Source organism: Schistocerca gregaria, chromosome 8, assembly GCF_023897955.1.
Source record: "Schistocerca gregaria isolate iqSchGreg1 chromosome 8, iqSchGreg1.2, whole genome shotgun sequence".
Classification (NCBI taxonomy): domain Eukaryota; kingdom Metazoa; phylum Arthropoda; class Insecta; order Orthoptera; family Acrididae; genus Schistocerca; species Schistocerca gregaria.
In genome coordinates this window covers 224,601,676-224,623,285 of record NC_064927.1, presented here as the reverse complement: position 1 = coordinate 224,623,285, position 21,610 = coordinate 224,601,676, and the positions used below count along the sequence as shown (strand labels likewise).

Below are 21,610 nucleotides of genomic sequence, written 5' to 3'. Positions count from 1 at the left end.
ATTTGTGTTTTAGAAAACCTTTTATACTGTTAGCAAGGTCTATATGTTTAATTTACTTGAGGAAAATATGTTCATTATACAGGGTGTCCCAGGAAGAATGGTCACTATTCAGGGATATGACAGGCACAATCATCTGACGCAAGAAACTTAATATGGACATATGCCACAGTCCACATGTTTCCCAGGATAGAACACACTTCATGTACATTGTTATTTATTTTCTGCATTATTCAACACTTTTTCAGGTTTACATAGTGTGATGATACAGGGCTTTTTACAGTATCAGTTATAATAGCAATGACATGTGGTAAGTATCCATCTGCGTTTGTTAATTTTAAATATTACACAGGGTGATTCAAAAAGAATACCACAACTTTAGGAATTTAAAACTCTGCAACGACAAAAGGCAGAGCTAAGCACTATCTGTCGGCGAATTAAGGGAGCTATAAAGTTTCATTTAGTTGTACATTTGTTCGCTTGAGGCGCTGCTGACTAGGTGTCAGCGTCAGTTGATGCTAAGATGGCAACCGCTCAACAGAAAGCTTTTAGTGTTATTGAGTACGGCAGAAGTGGATCGACGACAGTTGTTCAGCGTGCATTTCGAACGAAGTATGGTGTTAAACCTCCTGATAGGTGGTGTATTAAACGTTGGTATAAACAGTTTACAGAGAATGGGTGTTTGTGCAAAGGGAAAAGTTCTGGACGGCCGAGAACGAGTGATGAAAATGTAGCACGCATCCAGCACGCATTTGTTCGCAGCCCGGGAAAATCGACTCGCAGAGCTAGCAGAGAGCTGCAAATTCCACAATCAACTGTATGGAGAGTCCTACGAAAAAGGTTAGTTATGAAACCTTATCGTCTGAAATTGGTTCAAGCACTGTCTGCAGCTGATAAGATTAAAAGAATCTATTTCTGTGATTTTATCCTTTGTTGTAACCGCAGAAAAGCCAAGTCTAAATGCAGTTGTTCTCAGACGATACACCAGAAATCATACGGGGAGATAGAGTTAACAGGGGACGACAGGCGTGTCAGAGGGATCACAAAAGATAACGACGCAGCCAGATAGCTGAGGCGGCGGTCCAAGCGGCCAGGCAGCTGCGCGTGATAAGCAAGGAAGCAGACTCAGCTATTAAGATAAACAGGGCGCTCTGGGCAGGTCCCTTAATAAACAATAACTTGCAGTATCAACACTCTTGGCTAGAGGGAGAAGTCTGGGAGTGGAGAGAGAAAGAAAGAGGGCCCTAGGTGGGGACCGCACTACGTCATGAGGAGCCAATGAAGGGCTCAGGACGCAGTGCGTGACCATATAGGGAGAGGCCCCTCTACCCCTCCACCCAGCTTCTGAAGAAAAGTACTGAAGTTAATACTAAAACAATCCCTAATAAGGAAAAGTTGCTCTCGACGCTACGTCATGCCAAGCGCTGGCGGGGTCGAAGGGGAAGAGCTAACAAAACTCGGAGGCACGCCGCTCCGGGGATCTCTCTCTCTCTCGGGTTTAGGCAGCGACGGTAGTCAGCGTGAGTAGCAGCCGACTTGGGCTGAGGGCGGGCTGCAGGCAGACAGTTGGAGATAGTCGCCGATGAGCGTTTAGGCAGCGACCGCGGGACTCTGACGTAGGGTGCTAGTGTGGGCAGCAAAGTGCTGGAAAGTTCTATCAGGCAGCCAGAACGGTGGAAGTCAGTCACTGTCTCTGTAATGGGCTTGGCTATTCTGTAGGTACAATCACTACGCAGTTAGGGTGATCTGTATTCTTTATGAATAAATTAGAACTTTTATAACGTCCATACGAGTTTACTTCTACCAACATCCTAGCCTTGTACCTTCACACCAGGGAATTTAACATCTTAGCCAGATCAAAAGTCTCCCTCTCAATTAGGTCAACCGGCTAATTCCCGTTTACGAACCGTGTCGCTCAATCCCTCGCAAAACCCACGCTTGGGACGCGACATAAATAAAAGTTTTGGTGCCAGGTGTGGGGTACCACAAAGGCATATAGGCAAAAAGGAGATAGGAGCCAGTAGATTTTGCTACAGCGACTGTGGCAATTAGCAGGAAGTTGTGGCGACTCGCAACTTTCAGGCGAGCGACGGGGTCGGCACAGCCCAGCAGAGCGGCGGCCGACGCATCGCGGCAGCGCGGAACAGCGCGGGCATAGAGAGCATAGAGACAGCGCGGAGCAGCGCGGCACAACGCGGGACAACGCGGATCAGCGGAACAGACGGCGCACCACAAGAGAAGCGGTACATATAAAATTATATTAAGAATTTTGTATCTTGTATTGTAAAGTGCTAACATAGTTAAGTTGGTAAGATGGCCCAAACTAACGAAGTTCCGTCATCCTCCAGTAGCGGTAAGATATCAGTGAAAGAAGCCTTGTGTATAGTTCCAAAAGTGTTCGAAGGAAATAAGAGAGATCTTAGGGAGTTTATTGAAAATGTAGACGCTGCATTTGAACTTGTGAAACCGGAGGAACACGAAACGTTACTGAAGTTTGTTAAAGCCAAAATAACTGGAGAGGCCAGATCGAGGCTGCAAGTAAGGGAACGCACGGGGACATGGCAGGAAGTAAAACATGTTCTAGAGGAAAATTATGCGAGTAAGCGTACCATCGACTACTACGCGTGCAAGATATTTCAATCGAGACAGGGACAAGGAGAGCCAATTGCGACATGGGCAAGCCGAATAGATGAAATGCAAAGGGATTTCAGGGAAGCAGTAAGCAGAGTTACGGCTAGGGAGAACTTAAAGGGCGCAATAGAACTGGTTGATTCACTAGGAAGAGCATGCTTTATACAAGGGTTAAGCAATGATAGAATACAGACGATAGTAAGAAGTAGAGGCGATGAAATCACGCTAGCAGCGGCCGTGGAACTAGCATTGCAAGAAGAAAGTGCAATACTGTCAATGAAAGAGCGGGGACTAGCCCCAAGAGTAACTTTCAACCGGGGAAAGGAAACGGTGAAGAATACCAGAGATATTAGAGATTTGAAATGTTTCAATTGTGGATTGAGAGGGCACATGGCAAGCAAGTGTAGAAAGAATAGGCCAGAGGGAAGAGTACGGATAATGACGGGCAAAGAGTTTACGAATTTTTGTTACGGGTGCGACAAGCCAGGACATACAGACATGGAATGCCGGGTAAGATTAAGAAAAATTCAGCCGATAGATACAAGAGACTTTAGAGGAAATCATAGGGAAGCTGATGGATGGTTACGAGAGTGGAGGTGCCCACAATGTAATCTACCAGGGAACTGTGGAGTTCCGTGTACGAGGGTAAAAGACGTTGCTTGTTTCAAGTGTAAGCGGCCGGGACATTACGCGAAAGATTGTCACGCAGGGCCCTGGCACGCATGGAGAAAAGGCAGGGTGCCAGTATCGAGCAAAACCGGTAAAGTGGTGCAGGGAAACTAAGAGGCGGCAAGGCCGCACAGTCGGGCCTTGTTGCGATAGGTAAACCCTCAGTTAGGGTAATCGACTGTGCAACAGAAGATGACGTTTTGGTTTTATACTGCATAGAATTAAAAAGATATTTGAAGTTGCTAATAGACACTGGAGCACAGTTGTGTCTGCTCAAGAGAACGAGTATTCTGATAAATAGTACACTTGCAATTAATGAAGCGGAAAGGCTTCGGCTAAAAGGTGTAACCAGTGAGGCCGTCAGCACAATAGGTACGGTACAGGTACACTTAAGTGTGGACGGTTCTGAGCAAGTAGGGCAAAAATTTCACGTGTACGGGAGAGGATTAGATATTCCGTACGACGGACTGATAGGCAGAAATTTCTTGACAGAGCATAGAGTTAAGTTAGACTATGCAGGTAAAATAGTGAGACTAAAAGGGCGAGATATACCCTTAGTAGTAGAGGAAGAGCCAAAGGGACATGAGAACGAACAAGATTCAGAAGTAGGCGGGGAAATAGGGCCCCGAGAGGGAAAAATGATGTTATTAAAGGTGGAAGGAAATGTAAAAAGGGGAATCGAAAAGGAAATGATTATTCCTAGGCAGGAGATTGCACAAGGGGTACATGTACCTGAAGCGTTAGTAAAAGTGCGAAATGGGAAATGCATAGTAAGTGCATTAAACAGAGACAGAGTGCAGTTAGGAAACGTCAGGTTAATGACGGAAGAATTAGAAAAAGTAGGGAAAATACGCGAAGTAAAATGTTGTACTAATGTCATAGGAAAGACAGAAAGACGTACTAGTGTGTTGCGAAGGCAATTAAGAATGGATCATTTGAACGCTGAAGAGAAAAGCGCTCTAGCAGAGGTTTGCGCGGAATACGGAGATGTATTTCATCTACCAGGGGACAACCTGTCCTATACTTCCGCAGTGAAGCACAGAATACCTATTGCACCGGAACACGCGGGAAAGGTAGTAAACGCTAGACCGTACAGGATCCCGGAAGCGCAAAAGGAAGTGCTAAGGAAGCAAATAGAGCAGATTCTAAGAGATGACATAAATGTCGAGAGTAAGAGCGCTTGGAACGCACCGTTACTGTTAGTTCCAAAGAAGCTAGACGCTAGTGGCAAACAGAAATGGAGAATCGTAGTGGACTACAGACGATTAAATGATATCACTGTAGGCGATGCATTTCCACTACCGAATATCTCCGAGATACTGGATCAGTTAGGGCAAGCTAAGTACTTCTCGACGCTTGACCTCGCAAGCGGGTACCATCAAATATTGACGGACGAGAAGGACAGAGAGAAAACGGCATTTAGCTCAAACTATCAGCATTACGAATACAAACGAATGCCGATGGGACTGAAGGGAGCCCCAGGATGTTTTCAGAGACTGATGAATACAGTCTTGGCAGGTTTACAAGGAGTGAAATGCTTTGTATATCTAGACGACATAGTATGCAGGAGCATAACGAAAAGCTCCGGGAAATATTTGACAGGTTGCGAGAGCACAATTTGAAGCTGCAACCAGACAAGTGTGAATTCCTGAGGAAGGAAGTAATCTTCCTAGGTCATTGGATCACTGACAAAGGAATATCACCAGATATGGCGAAGGTGGAGAAGGTGAAGTTCTTCCCACAGCCAAAGACAACTAAGGAACTAAAAGGGTTTCTCGGATTGATAGGTTACTACCGCCGTTTCATTGCTAACTTCAGCAAGATTGCGAAACCTCTCCATGAGCTCTTAAAAAAGGGAGTGGAGTACCGATGGAGCGAACGTCAGAACAATGCGTTCGAAGAACTAAAAGAGAAATTAATAAACCCTCCATTACTTCAGTACCCTGACTTTACGAAACCGTTCATCATTACAACGGATGCGAGTAACGCAGCCTTGGGTGCAGTGTTATCGCAAGGTAAGAAGATTGGCGAAGACTTGCCCATCGCATATGCATCCAGAGCATTGAACAAAGCCGAACTAAATTATAGCACAACGGAAAAAGAGTTGTTGGCTATAGTTTACGCAGTAAAACAGTTCAGACCATATGTATATGGCAGAAAGTTCACTGTAGTGACAGACCATAAGCCACTAACGTGGATATTTAGTGTCAAAGATCCGAGTTCGAGACTTCTGAAGTGGAGACTGAAACTCGAGGAGTATGATTATGAAGTAATATACAAGCCAGGAAAGTTAAATAGTAATGCGGATGCGCTGAGTAGAATAAGGCATGAAGGGAAGGAAGAGATAGATGCGAAGCAGAAGGTGGAGACAGAGATCTCGGCAGCAAAAGCAAATGGGGAAGAAAGTTCCGTAAACGTGCGGCAAGCACAAGTGTCGAGTGAAATAGAACAGGAAACGGATAGTGGTGAGGAAATTAGTCCCGAAGAAAAAGAAAATATACTAAAGGAAATGCATGACAATCCCTTGGGAGGTCACCAAGGAATGCACAGGACACTCGAAAGAATTAAAGCATACAAGCAGTGGCGCGGAATGAAGCGTGACATTGAAAATTACATTAGGAAATGCCCATCGTGTCAAAAGAATAAAAACACGCAAATGAAAACTAGGATGCCCTTAGAAATTACAGACACAGCAGAAACAGTATTCGGAAAGTGTGCGATGGATATAGTGGGTCCACTAGATGTATCTAATACAGGAAAAAGGTACATGTTAACATTCCAAGACGATCTGAGTAAATTTACCTTAGCAATCCCAATTGACAAACAAGATGCCGAAACAGTAGCTGAGGCATTTGTGGAAAACGTAGTATTAAGGTATGGAATTCCATCAGTATTATTAACAGATCAAGGGTCTAACTTTCTGAGTGATGTATTTAAAAGTGTATGTAAATTGTTGAAGGTAAAGCGTATAAATACTACAGCGTACCACCCTGAATCAAATGGTACACTAGAAAGAAGTCATAGAACTATTGTAGAGTATCTCAGACACTTTGTAACAGGAGATCAAAGTTCTTGGGACAAATGGGTACCGTATGCAATTTTTGTGTTCAACACTACACCACACAGCAGCACAGGATACACACCATTTGAATTACTATACGGAAGAAAGGTTAACATACCAGGAGTACTGCAGCAAGAAACACAGCAGGTAAGTTACAATTATGAAATGTATGTAAATAAACTAAGAGCGAGAATGCAGGAAGCCCACAGAGTGGCCAGAGACTCGATTATAAGAAGTAAGAAAATCAGTAAGGAACAGTATGACATGAAACAAAATCCAAAAAACTTCAAGGTAGGAGATAAAGTATTACTGCACGATGAGTCGGTGAGACGGGGTAGATCTCGGAAATTAGATTCACAATGGAGAGGCCCATTTGAAGTAGTAAAAGTGGAAGGTCCTAACGTAGTAATAAAAGTTAAAAGAAATAAGGAAACAAAAGTACATGCCAACAGGCTGAAACAATTCTTTTAAATTTCAGGTATGGCACTCAAGTGGCAGGTCGTGAAATTCGTCATAGTGATAACAGCATACTACATCACTGCATCAGAGCATGCAACAAATGAGTACCAAGTGACACCATTTCCGAGTTCATCAGGACTATATTACGATAATAGACGACAGGTAGAAATATACAGTACCACGTGGAGAATAGTCACATACGTAAATCTAGATATAATAACAGAAAGGTTTCAGAATGCAGAGAGGTATGGTAGGGCAGCGGTACAAAGGTGCCGAGAAACACTAACACAATTAAATGTAGGATTAATAGAATGCAGGGTACTAGACCAACAAGTAACCCATCATGTGGAAAAAATCACAGGATTGCAACTTTTAGTACAGCAGCTAACGAAACACGAGACCAGAAGGAAGAGAGGAGTATTCAACTTCGTCGGGCAGGTAAGTAAAATATTGTTCGGGACGTTGGACGAAGCAGATGCAGCATACTATAAGGAAAGAATAGACGCTATGGAGAAAAACTCAGAAGGGTTGTTGAGGCTAACAAAGGAACAGGTGGCAGTGGTAAGAGCCACATTGGCGGGAGTAAACAGGACGGTATATACACTAGAGTCAAATGAGCACGTTCTGAAGACAGGTATGCAAAGACTAGAACGATTCATGAAGGAATACGTGAAGGAAACCGATATAGGGTTTAAACGTGTAGCGTCCTTCGCCACAGTAACAGAGCAAGTATTACAACTATCGGCAGTGTTTGGTCAGATCGAAGAGGAATACGAACAAATGATAAATGCCATTGTAAATGCTCAGAAGGGAATACTACAGCCTCATATAATTAATCCAGTCCAAATTGTAAAATACCTAAGTTTAATACGGGAAGAACTAAAAGATGTAAAGTTTCCTGTTCCTCTTACGGAGTCCTCAGGTTATCTATTGTTAATAATAATTGATTTAGATGTTTTCATCTCGGGTAGCATACTAGGATATGTAATTAATATTCCATTAATAAATAATAACAATTTCAATTTGTATAGAGTACTCCCACTACCAAAAGAAATTCCAAACATGAAAGGTAAATATGTGTACATACAGCCAGAGAAAGAATTCTTACTAATAGATGAATCCAAAAGGCAGTACGCGAAACTTTCTGCGGAGGAACTAAAATGCAAGGAGCTAAGTAAAAATAGGAGACTGTGCAAACAAGCATTCGCCTTGCTGTCAACATTCGACCACGAAGAGTGCGAAGCCAAATTGTTGCAACCGGTAAGAGAAATTCCGGAAGATTGTGTGCGAAAAATAGTCGCACTGAATCAGAGCCTTTGGACTCATCTAAACAGTAACGAATGGCTATATGTAGCACCGAAGGAAGAAGGCTTAACAGTATTGTGTGGAAGGGAACCACCAAAGGACCTAGTAATAAAAGGGGTAGGAAAAATTAGTTTTTACAGTAAATGTAAGGGGTATGGCACTAGAGTGTTCATACAAACAGATAGAGTGATCCAGAGTAATGTGACGAAGAAAGACATAGTTCCGCAGATCAATCTAGAATTCGATTGTTGCGTGGTAAACAAGGAAAAAAGGAATGTCTCAACGTTAGCATTAGATTTGCCATTGGACCAGGTAATAACACAGTTAGACGACTTGAAAGTCGCAGGAAAAAGACTGGATGATGTCCAGAAGATGGTAGAGAGACAAGAGGAGGAAATGAAGTACTCCAGGTACTTCACACATTACTCCATAACTACGTATGTAGCCATATCAATAGTTATTCTAATCATAATAACATGCTGTTGTAAAAACTGTAAATGTTGTAAAGACTGTTTTAAAAGTATATGGAAATATTTTGAAGACAGTGATTGTTGTGGAAAAGTATGTATAAGAAATACCATAGTGAACCAATACCCAGAGACTAGTTCAGCTAGAAGACACAGTAATAAAGAAACTGAAGAGATAGTAATTTATGAAAGATGTGGAAAAGACCAAGGTGATACGGTCACTTTCAGAAACAGACGTTAAATAACTGTATTTGAAATGTGTAATTGAAATGTAACTGTATTTGAAATATGTAATTGAAATGTAACTGTATTTGAAATATGTAATTGAAATGTAACTGTATGTATCAATGAAAGTGTCTTTTGATTTTAATGCAAATGCTTTTGATATAACTGAATGTTAGGCATGTATAATGTAATTGTATTATTGTGTGTTTAATGAATTTGACTTTACTAAATGAAAATGAAAAATATAACATATCAGATGCTAATGTAATAAACAAATCTGTAAAGCATGTAATGGAAAAAAAATAAGAGTCACAATTGACGCTACTCTGAGGAGTAACGCCAATTTCCCTGGCGGGGGAGGTGTTGTAACCGCAGAAAAGCCAAGTCTAAATGCAGTTGTTCTCAGACGATACACCAGAAATCATACGGGGAGATAGAGTTAACAGGGGACGCCAGGCGTGTCAGAGGGATCACAAAAGATAACGACGCAGCCAGATAGCTGAGGCGGCGGTCCAAGCGGCCAGGCAGCTGCGCGTGATAAGCAAGGAAGCAGACTCAGCTATTAAGATAAACAGGGCGCTCTGGGCAGGTCCCTTAATAAACAATAACTTGCAGTATCAACACTCTTGGCTAGAGGGAGAAGTCTGGGAGCGGAGAGAGAAAGAAAGAGGGCCCTAGGTGGGGACCGCACTACGTCATGAGGAGCCAATGAAGGGCTCAGGACGCAGTGCGTGACCATATAGGGAGAGGCCCCTCTACCCCTCCACCCAGCTTCTGAAGAAAAGTACTGAAGTTAATACTAAAACAATCCCTAATAAGGAAAAGTTGCTCTCGACGCTACGTCATGCCAAGCGCTGGCGGGGTCGAAGGGGAAGAGCTAACAAAACTCGGAGGCACGCCGCTCCGGGGATCTCTCTCTCTCTCGGGTTTAGGCAGCGACAGTAGTCAGCGTGAGTAGCAGCCGACTTGGGCTGAGGGCGGGCTGCAGGCAGACAGTTGGAGATAGTCGCCGATGAGCGTTTAGGCAGCGACCGCGGGACTCTGACGTAGGGTGCTAGTGTGGGCAGCAAAGTGCTGGAAAGTTCTATCAGGCAGCCAGAACGGTGGAAGTCAGTCACCGTCTCTGTAATGGGCTTGGCTATTCTGTAGGTACAATCACTACGCAGTTAGGGTGATCTGTATTCTTTATGAATAAATTAGAACTTTTATAACGTCCATACGAGTTTACTTCTACCAACATCCTAGCCTTGTACCTTCACACCAGGGAATTTAACATCTTAGCCAGATCAAAAGTCTCCCTCTCAATTAGGTCAACCGGCTAATTCCCGTTTACGAACCGTGTCGCTCAATCCCTCGCAAAACCCACGCTTGGGACGCGACACCTTGCTCAAATGGAAACAGATGAATCTTTTGTTTCAAAGATTGTGTTTAGTGATGAAACAACTTTCCACACTAACGGGAAAGTCAACCGTCACAATGTCTGTATATGGGGCGCTGAGAATCCGCTGGAAACAGCTCAGTATGAACGTGACTCGCCTAAGGTGAACGTTTTCTGTGCCATTTCAGCCAATAAAGTTTTTGGTCCCTTTTTCTTCGAAGGTGCTACTGTAACTGGACTACAGTATCTGGAGATGTTAGACAATTGGCTGTTCCCTCAGCTCGAACAAGAAGCACAACAATTCGTATTTCAGCAAGATGGAGCGCCACCACATTGGCACTTATCTGTCCATATCTACCTGAACGTCAACTACCCGAGGCGAAGGATCGGCCGCCAGGCAGCCCGTGACAGAGCACTTCATCACTGGCCTCCAAGAAGCCCCTGCGATTTTTTCTTATGGGGGTATGTTAAGGATATGGTGTTTCAGCCACCTCTCCCAGCCACCATTGATGATTTGAAACAAGAAATAACAGCAGCTATCCAAACTGTTACGCCTGATATGCTACAGAGAGTGTGGAACGAGTTGGAGTATCAGGTTGATATTGCTCGAGTGTCTGGAGGGGGCCATATTGAACATCTCTGAACTTGTTTTTGAGTGAAAAAAAAACCCTTTTTAAATACTCTTTGTAATTATGTATAACAGAAGGTTATATTATGTTTGTTTCATTAAATACACATTTTTAAAGTTGTGGTATTCTTTTTGAATCACCCTGTATAACAGAGAGAATGTTTATGCAAATTATTTTAATTTTTTGAAACCTAAAGATGTGTGTATTTGTTTGTTTCTTATGTTTCGTGAGGGGTACTGCTGCTAGGCAGCATCCAAAGGGATCTTCAGGCTTGCACAAAATGGTGACGTCACCACATATAGCCTTCACAGAGCCTGAAGAGGATGCTGGAAACTTCCCTTAGATGCTATGGCATATGTTACTCAGAAAAGAAGATAAAAGTGTTTCTGGAATTCATTATTTTAGAAAATACAGAATCCAATTTATGTGCACTGATAAGTGTTTGAAGATCTGGATAAGAATGATCTTTTTTTCTGAATGGAAATTTAAATTCTATTACACTGTCATGGGAAAGTGGTGTAGAATATGTCTTGACTCCATGAAATCATGAAAATTTGTAATACACTGTCAAATCTTGAATATTTTCAAAGCTTAAGGACCTGATAGACATTATCAATGAAAAGTCATCAGTTTTATTATTCAGGAAGTAACTAAAGAGATTATAAATTGCATGAGTAATCATTTGCTAGGCTTGAGAATTTTTCAATATGGCAGCCAGACATAGTTGCACTTGCTGGTGTTGGTGTTAACAGTAATCCTTGGTTAGCACAGTAAACAAAATGCACTGATAGAGAGAATCTTTGATTGAGCTCATATAATTACATTTGCAAGATAATATCTGAAGCACAAATACCATTCATTGCACATAATTCAACTGCTAGAACGGAATGAACCTGTCTAAATAATAATATTACTAATCTTCAGCTACATGTGAGTTGTTAGGTGCGATCTCTGGAAAGAAGGCAGCGGAATTTACTATTGCAAATGGACTATGTAAGATACGGTCAACGAGAATATCCCATTAAGCCACTGATCCTTAATACCCCTATAAAGAGACTGCAAAGTGGCCCACACTGACATAATATCTCAGTGGTGTCTCATTTGACAGGACATCAATAATATCTCAATATGTACATCAGTTAGTTAACATTATAATATGTATTTTACAATATACCAACTGTAAAATATTAACACATTCACCTCTAAGCATTATCATACACACCAAATTACATCTGTTTCACAGTTCAAACAAATGTTTGCATTTGTGCACCCTTAAGAAACATTTTTGTGTTGCTTGCCCGAATGTCCGTGTATGTTCACCTAATGAGGGCAGCAGAACTGATGATGAGATCAAGCAGGTCATTTTACATATTTACCTTTCGTTTGAACACCTCAGACTTCATCCAATGTCATAAACAAAAATGTAATGGTGTAAGGTCTGGAAATCATGGTGGCCGGTTAAAATTAATGTAAGTTGTGAACTCTTTTAGCTGTGACATACACCACTGTGCAGTATCACCCATCAAATGGTTTATCACAAATACTATCTTATTGAAATCTGATTAAGAATCAGGTAATATGTTCTTAAATGGCTTTAGAAATAAATCTGGGTGAAAACTTGGGAAATTTCTGATTTCATCATTTGCTCAGTGTTGTGATAAAGTCATCACAGTTACTAGTTACGAACCATTCTTTAATAACAACAGGTCTTCTACCTCTTTTCTTCATTCTTTCTTCATCTGCTCTAAGCTCAAAGTGTTATTTCATATCATTGCATTTGTGTCTGCGCTAAACTATTGCTGCTGTGACCTGTTGGTGTTCCTGATAATACACATGTAGTTGCAATACATGCAGATTTGTTGTCTACAAATTCTGTAGTTTTAGTACGTACTCCTTTACAACTTATGTCCTTACTTAGTTCAAGTTTTTGTAATCTAGGTTCCAATTTGTTAATTATTAATGACAAAACATCAATATTTTGTTAATATAAGTATGTGACACTGTTTTAGTACCCATCAGTTTTTTCTAACATCTCAATTCTTTGCACTAATTTGCCATCTTGTGCCTTAATAACATGTACTCATTAAGTATCATCTTATTTGGTTTCCATTATCTCTAACTGCCTATCTATTTCAGAAACATGATTGAAGTCCATTTTCAGTCTTGTTTCCAATTATTTAATTTACTGTTCTGTGAGGTAGCAAATTCATTAAACTGTGTTTTTAAAATTTGTATGTCTGGTGTCAATTTGCAGCAATCTGTTTTCACCTTGGGTGACATTGTCATCTATATGCATAACTATTTTATTTAAGTGAGCCAATCGTAGGAAAACTGCCTGCATTAACTCTTGCATGGTTATGCTGTGATCTGCGTATGCCATCATATTACTCCCAAACTAAAGAAAATTTATAACCATATACAGCAATACCACAGCTGTAGTGAACTATTTCCAACATAAGTTGTCATAATAGTGGAATAGGTGTACTTGTATTTGCTGTGATGAATTAGTTGTAACTTACTGTATGTAACAGCACTTGTCGTAACAATGCAACATATTAATGTCACAGAGACCTAACTGTAAACAACTATATTTACAGAAGTTGTCATAACAAAATACTTCAATTTAATCTTTGTATTTATGGGGTCACAAAATTGCACTTTGAAAAGAAGAAAAAATATCTGAACCTACTGAGTTACGGCATTTTGTCCATGGACGGCTGCAAAGCTGCTTGCCATTTGGCATCATCTGCTACTCTCAGTACTGTGTGCTGCTTGGCAGGTGTTTATTGGACTACAGCCTCATGGACAGTTGCCAACCTTTTATGCTCTGAATGACATAGAGCGCCGTTCATCATAGGTACTTTGGTTGTCTGTATGTCACTAGATATATATGAAATTCCTCATTGTCGCTGGATATCTCAGGGGAAATTGTCAATATAACCATTCATTACTCATAGTAGTTCAAATTCAGTCTTCACTTTTGATAAATGAACCCTGGTTGTATGACGTATTCTTGTAATTCCTCAGCTTAAAAGCATATATTATTCAAATTTATTGTATTTTTCCTTTTGTGTCTTTAGATATACTACCGCTTCTTCATGCTTCAGCGTCGATCAATCATTTCTCTTGGACACTGAACAGTAATGTCAGTACTCCCAAAAACTTCCTTGTTGACACTGAATCTGGTTATACAGTTTTCCGATGGATGTAGCATTATTGCTTAATTGTGTTCCAGTTCATCTCGCACAAGGGTCGCCACATGTGAGGGTTCAGTGAACTTACAAATTTCCTCATCTTTGGTCTTCAGTACCAAGAAGTCTGCCAATACTCAGCTCATTGATATTTCTTCTTATGTCTGTAGAAGAACTCTACTTCCAATAAAACCAGGACTCATCGACTCTGATTTCTAGGAAGTCTTTTATTGTACCTTTGATTACAAAACACGAACAGAGGTTACACACACACACACACACACACACACACACACACACACACACATGTATGCACGCACAGAGAGAGAGAGAGAGAGAGAGAGAGAGAGAGAGAGAGAGAGAGAGAGAGAGAGAGAGGTGATGAAGCAAGCTGGATCTTTTTACTTCCCCTCCTGTTTGGCCATCTGCCTCCTTAATTCATTTTTTTGAATTTATTTTTAATTTTTAACTAATTACCATTAACATACATGAGTATAATCTGCATTTTCATAAAAGAGACAGGTTCGCCCTTAGTCTTAAAGAATATACCACCAGATCTAATTTTGTGCTTAGTTTTATGTTGTTGTTGCTGTCGTTGTGGTCTTCAGTCCTGAGACTGGTTTCATGCAGCTCTCCATACTAATCTATTCTGTGCAAGCTCCTTCATCTCCCAGTACCTACTGCAACCTACATCCTTCTGAATCTGCTTAGTGTATTCATCTCTTGGTCACCCTCTACCATTTTTACCCTCCACACTGCCCCCAGTGCTAAATTTGTGATCCCTAGATGCCTCAGAACATGTCCTACCAACCAATCCCTTCTTCTAGTCAACTTGTGCCGCACACTTCTCTTCCCCCCAATCCTATTCAATACCTCCTCATTAGTTATGTGATCTACCCACCTAATCTTCAACATTCTTCTGTAGCACCACATTTCGAAAGCTTCTATTCTCTTCTTGTCCAAACTATTTATTGTCCATGTTTCACTTCCAAACATGGCTACACTCCATACAAATGCTTTCAGAAATGACTTCCTGACACTTAAATCTATACTCGATGTTAACAAATGTCTCTTCTTCAGAAATGCTTTCCTTGCCATTGCCAGTCTACATTTTATATCCTCTCTACTTCAACCATCATTAGTTATTTTGCTCCCCAAATAGCAAAACTCCTTTACTACTTTAAGTGTCTCATTTCCTAATCTAATTCCCTCAGCATCACCCGACATAATTCGACTACATTCCATTATCCTTGTTTTGCTTTTGTTGATGTTCATCTTATATCTTCCTTTCAAGACACTGCTCTTCCAAGTCCTTTGCTGTCTCTGACAGAATTACAATGTCATCGGCGAACCTCAAAGTTTTTACTTCTCCTCCCTGGATTTTTCTTTTGTTTCCTTTACTGCTTGCTCAATATACAGATTGAATAACATCGGGGAGAGGCTACAACCCTGTCTCACTCCCTACCCAACCACTGCTTCCCTATCATGCCCCTCGACTCTTATAACTGCCATCTGGTTTCTGTACAAATTGTAAATAGCCTTTCACTCCCTGTATTTTACCCCTGCCACTTTTAGAATTAGAAAAAGAGTATTCCAGACAACATTGTCAAAAGCTTTCTCTAAGTCTACAAATGCTAGAAACGTAGGTTTGCCTTTCCTTAATCTAGCTTCTAAGATAAGTCGTAAGGTCAGTTTTTCCATTCGTCTGTAAATAATTCGTGTTATTATTTTTCAGCTTTCTTTGGGATTAGAATTATTATATTCTTCTTGAAGTCTGAGGGTATTTCGTCTGTCTCATACATCTTGCTCACCAGATGGTAGAGTTTTGTCAGGACTGGCTCTCCCAAGGCCGTCAGTAGTTCTAATGGAATGTTGTCTACTCCCGGGGCCTTCTTTCGACTCAGGTCTTTCAGTGCTCTGTCAAACTCTTCACGCAGTATCGTATCTCCCATTTCATCTTCATCTACATCCTCTTCCATTTCCATAATATTGTCCTCAAGTACATCGCCCTTGTATAGACGCTCTATATACTCCTTCCACCTTTCTGGTTTCCCTTCTTTGGTTAGAACTGGATTTCCATCTCAGCTCTCGATATTCATACAAGTGGTTCTCTTTTCTCCAAAGGTCTCTTTAATTTTCCTGTAGGCAGTATCTATCTTACCCCTAGTGAGATAAGCCTCCACATCCTTACATTTGTCCTCTAGCCATGCCTGCTTAGCCATTTTGCACTTCCTGTCAATCTCATTTTTGTATTCCTTTTTGCCTGCTTCATTTACTGCATTTTTATATTTTCTCCTTTCATCAATTAAATTCAATATTTCTTCTGTTACCCAAGGGTTTCAAGTAGCCCTCCTCATTTTACCTACTTGATCCTGTGCTGCATTCACTACTTCATCCCTCAGAGCTACCCATTCTCCTTCTTCTTCTGTATTTCTTTCCCCCATTCCTGTCAATTGTTCCCTCATGCTCTCCCTGAAACTCTGTACTACCTCTGGTTTAGTCAGTTTATCCAGGTCCCATCTCCTTAAATTCCCACCTTTTTGCAATTTCTTCAGTTTTAATCTACAGTTCATAACCAATAGATTGTGATCAGAGTCCACATCTGCCCCTGGAAATGTCCTACAATTTAAAACCTGGTTCCTAAATCTCTGTCTTACCATTATATAATCTATCTGACACCTTTTAGTATCTCCAGGATTCTTCCATGTATACAACCTTCTTTTATGATTCTTGAACCAAGTGTTAGCTATGATAAAGTTATGCTCTGTGCAAAATTCTACCAGGTGGCTTCCTCTTTCATTTCTTAGTCCCAATCCATATTCACCTACTATGTTTCCTTCTCTCCCTTTTCCTACTCTCGAATTCCACTCACTCATGACTATTAAATTTTCGTCCCCCTTCACTACCTGAATAATTTCTTTTATCTCGTCATTCATTTCTTCAATTTCTTCGTCTTCTGCAGAGCTAGTCGGCATATAAACTTGTACTACTGTAGTAGGCGCGGGCTTCGTGTCTATCTTGGCCACAATAATGCATACACTATGCTGTTTGTAGTAGCTTACCTGCACTCCTATTTTTTTATTCATTTTTATACCTACTCCTGCATTACCCCTATTTGATTTTGTATTTATAACCCTGTAGTCACCTGACCAAAAGTCTTGTTCCTCCTGCCACCAAACTTCACTAATTCCCACTATATCTAACTTTAACCTATCCATTCCCCTTTTTAAATTTTCTAACCTACCTGCCCGATTAAGGGATCTGACATTCCAAGCTCCGATCCATAGAATGCCAGTTTTCTTTCTCCTGATAACGACGTCCTCCCGAGTAGTCCCTGCCCGGAGATCCGAATGGGGGACTATTTTACCTCCAGAATATTTTATCCAAAAGGACGCCATCATCATTTAACCATACAGTAAAGCTGCATGCCCTCGGGAATAATTACGGCTGTAGTTTCCCCTTGCTATCAGCCGTTCGCAGTACCAGCACAGCAAGGCCGTTTTGGTTAATGTTACAAGGCCAGATCTGTCAATCATCCAGACTGTTGCCCCTGCAACTATTGAAAAGGCTGCTGCCCCTCTTCAGGAAGGTAGCTAACGAAAAAATGAAGAAGACAAGGAAGTTGAGAAACAATGTGAAGACTAACAAGAAAAAAATGAGGAGAACCCTATCAACTTAATAGGAGAATTCTACTTGATGGCAAGGAAAGAGAAGAAGGAAGTCACGAGTTTGTAAGCAATACAATGGAAAATGGATCTCAGGAAGAGAACACAATTCAAGTTAATACTGCTGCTAGTTCAGTAGAGCAGTGCCCAGGGGAAGTGGTGGAAAAATTGGAGAGTGAGCTACCTGATATGGAGTATAATTTTTGGAGTGTAAGGAGAAGAGTGAAGTGTATAACATATATGACAGATTAACTGAAATAGATGACATAAGGGGTGAAGACGAGAATGAAGATCAGACAGGAAGGAACTAGATTTTGAGGCAGAAGATGACACAAAGGAAGATGACTAGGAAGAAATACTATGTTGTGGGGGCACAGACAATGAATTAGTTACAATGTCAAGAGAAGTAGTAAAAAAGGAAGTTTTATGTATGTGATTGATTTTATAATTTATTTCAACTATTCCTAGTTAAAATCTTTTGTTATAGGGTGAAATCAGTAATTGTTTCTTACTTAAAATCTATTGTTGACTTATAAACAAACAAATTCTGTACTAATTATAAACATTTGGAAAACGAAATACTGGCATTCTTTAAGTATTTATTTGGCTCTACTTGAAAACAAGTTATCAAAGCCAACCCTTAATTAAATCCAAATCAATCGCTAGTTTTGTCAAAAGTATTGTCTAAGTAACTATATCTGTTAAGTTCATCATTTAAACAAAGAATTTGGCTTAACCCTCGTAGTAGAAAAAAACTGTTAAAAAGATGTAATTTTTCTATATATTCAGTTAACTGAATGATGAATGTTTACAATTGTAATTTCTGTAACATCAAACAATGTATAGTTTCAGTGCCCATTATTGTGATGATATATAAAGGCCCGATTTTTGGTTCCAAGACGGTCAGTCCACGGCAGAGTTTCAGACGAGAAACCTGTATTGGTTAGAACAACAATGCATCAAGTTAACTGTGAAAGAGGTGTAAGACAAACAGGGTGTGTGTTGAAACAATGATGGTGTCTGTTCAATATGTAGCATATTATTCTGCAAGAACTGTGTTGTTAGGTTTTTACTGCTCATAGATGTTCAATGGTAAACTATTGTAGCAGTATGCTGACGTATGCCTGCAAACTGTTAATGAGGCTTATCAAAACTTGCCAATAGTTAACTGGTCATATTAACTGTGTAATGTTGGGGGGTTGTGACCAGTGAAAGTAAAGAACTATCTGAATATCAAATGCAACTGTTTGCTACATCATTTAAAGTAGTCAGTATAACAACGAAGTACATCGACACGGAGGACCATCAACGAAGCAATAAAGCAAGCGAATGTCACACACACACACACACACGCACACACACACACACACACACACACACACACACACACACACACACAGAGAGAGAGAGAGAGAGAGAGAGAGAGAGAGAGAACAATTTTAATGTTCTTGTGTTGGCATGGAGCTCGCTCATGCAGAATACCCCAAACAAAAATAATAAAACACAAGAAACCAGAGTTGCTCACTAATAAATCCTCTTACTGAATAATTAAACCCTCAATCAATGAAATGATTTACTTTGGCTACAAAACATTTGGAAAATCTAGTAGCCCCACACTACCAACATTTCTGTGCAAAGAACACATACAAGTCATAATGCACTATGAATCAACATTCAGAAAAAAGTCTATGCAACTATTTCAATCATCAGAATGTTGTACCATGTTTATATTTCCACATTTGTTATCTGCCACTCATGTGTCCAGTTACCTGCACAATCAACCATAACTGTGAATGAGAGAAATGCGAGAGCCACTTACCAACCATTTTTGTCTTTCGCAGAAGCTCAAGATGGGTCCAAAATATACCTCCTGGGTCGGAAGGCACTTTACGGTGGAACTCAGTGGGTGTGAGGGCCAGGAGCTGCTTTCCTGTAATGGCCCAGTCCATAAGCCGCAGGCCTGCCAAGTTGAATGTACGCACTGCCCAAGTAAGCCAGTGTCGCACATGTGTCACTGACCATTCTGCTGGATCTGAGAGAGACATTCTACTTATCATCCAGGAAAGAATTTCACTTTACATACATAATAAACAGGAAAAAAGTTATTTTATCAGTAGGAAATTTAAGCTGTTCACGTAATTTTGAATGGCCTAAATTGTATGGAGTTGCTTTCTTTTGATTACTCTCTTGAGAAACCAAGAAGTACCAGGCATTTTTTGAAGTAGAGGGAGATGATATTCCACATGCCTGCATAACTAAAATAAATTACCACTACCATTTTCATCAACACAAACATCAGCTGCAGAAGGCCTAGCAAAGAGGCAACATGAATTATCATGTTTCAGCATATAATGACTTACACTTGGATACTGTTTTGTATGTCAGACTTCCTTCTCATACAACGTGTAATGGATCTGGGAGATGTGTTATTTTCTACTGGATTTGTCGATACCAAATTTAATGAGGGAAGTTGTAAATGTTTTCTTATATTTTTGTCAGAATTTTTTTTCAATTGTAATTTCCCTTATTTTATGCTAATTTTTGAGAGTGAAAGCCTATTGATTACTATTAGCAGATGTGACGAAGAATATCAAAGAGACTGATTACAAGTGGAAGCTTGTGTGTTGTGTAAAATGTCTTTGACGCTGGAGTCGTCTTTGACTGTAGTCAGTCGGCAGTGAACTCTTGGTATGTGTTGACGGTAGAACAATGTGCAGGTCGCTGTTATAAATATTTGCAAGTGAACAGGAAAAAAATGAATTATGTTACTACTTTTTTATATAAACTTTAAGAAGAAACCACATTCGAATAAATGGTATTTGAAGCACCAAAAATGAGGCAAACACATTGAACCAGGTCATTTCTGCAGCCGACGAAACTGCATTGTGGAATCATACTTCCACTAGACGACTGAAGCCAAGACAAATATCATCTCGTAAACATTTCACGGAAAAGGTACTGTCACGAAATATGCCAAATTTAAGTAAATAAAAATAGTGAGCATATTTCAAACGTTTCTACTTTACTTTTGTCTTCATTTATGTCGTCTCCTTCCACCTTCTTCAGAAATTGCTACGCCAAAGCTAAAACACAGTACTTATTTTCAATCATCTCACAGCAGCAAAAATAACATGTGGACAAATGAGTCGGCATAGGACTGAACAACAGAAGTTGCACAATAGAGGACAAGTCACTGAAACCGAAGGGATACCCTTTAGGTCCTAACAACAGTTTATCGTAGATTACTGGAACAACAGAGCATGCCACAAGGCAGGAAAAAGGCACAGTTTGATCTAGTCTAAGATACTGAAGACCTATCTCAGTAAGTTAAATTTGTTGTAGGATTACAGAATGTATTTTGTTTTCATGTGTGACGACTTTCTTGGAGACAGAAGGGATGTGTAGAAATTAACATGGATTCCAAAAGCAACTGTTGTTGAAAATGAGCTTCACTGTCCATTCAAGAGCTCTAAATTGCTGTAGACATCAGCACCCGCATCAATGCAGTGTTACTTGTCTCCGAGAAATCCAGCAATATAATTCTGCACCATTGCATACTATACAAAATATTTGTTTACAGAATACTACAACAAAATGGCTCTGAGCACTATGGGACTTAACATCTGTGGCCATCAGTCCCCTAGAACTTAGAACTACTTAAACCTAACTTACCTAAGGACATCAAACACATCCATGCCCGAGGCAGGATTCGAACCTGCGACTGGAGCAATACCACAACAAGTGTGCAATTAAACTGAGAATTTCCAAACACATGGAACTCACTGTGTTATTTCTAATGAGGAGATATCATAAGAAGCAAAAGTATTGTACCACTATGGAATCTATGGAGACTTACAAATGATCAGCACTTGGTAATGACTAACCACCGAGTTTCAACGTAAATGTAATGTAATGCAAATAAGATGAAATAAG

General features: G+C 40.4%; 1 protein-coding gene across 5 annotated transcripts in view; it reads right to left on the bottom strand.

The window, feature by feature from the left end:
• The window catches only part of LOC126284164 (DNA-binding protein Ets97D-like), a 74,143-nt gene that overhangs the window by 14,059 nt on the left and 38,474 nt on the right, over positions 1-21,610 (bottom strand). For all 5 annotated transcript variants that reach the window (XR_007551444.1, XM_049982890.1, XM_049982888.1 and 2 more), the window contains one exon: positions 19,497-19,709. Coding sequence is in view for 4 of the 5 variants with exons in the window: in XM_049982890.1 (XP_049838847.1) it covers positions 19,497-19,709 (213 nt within the window). In the remaining variant the exon portion in view is untranslated. The remainder of the gene's footprint in view (positions 1-19,496; positions 19,710-21,610) is intronic.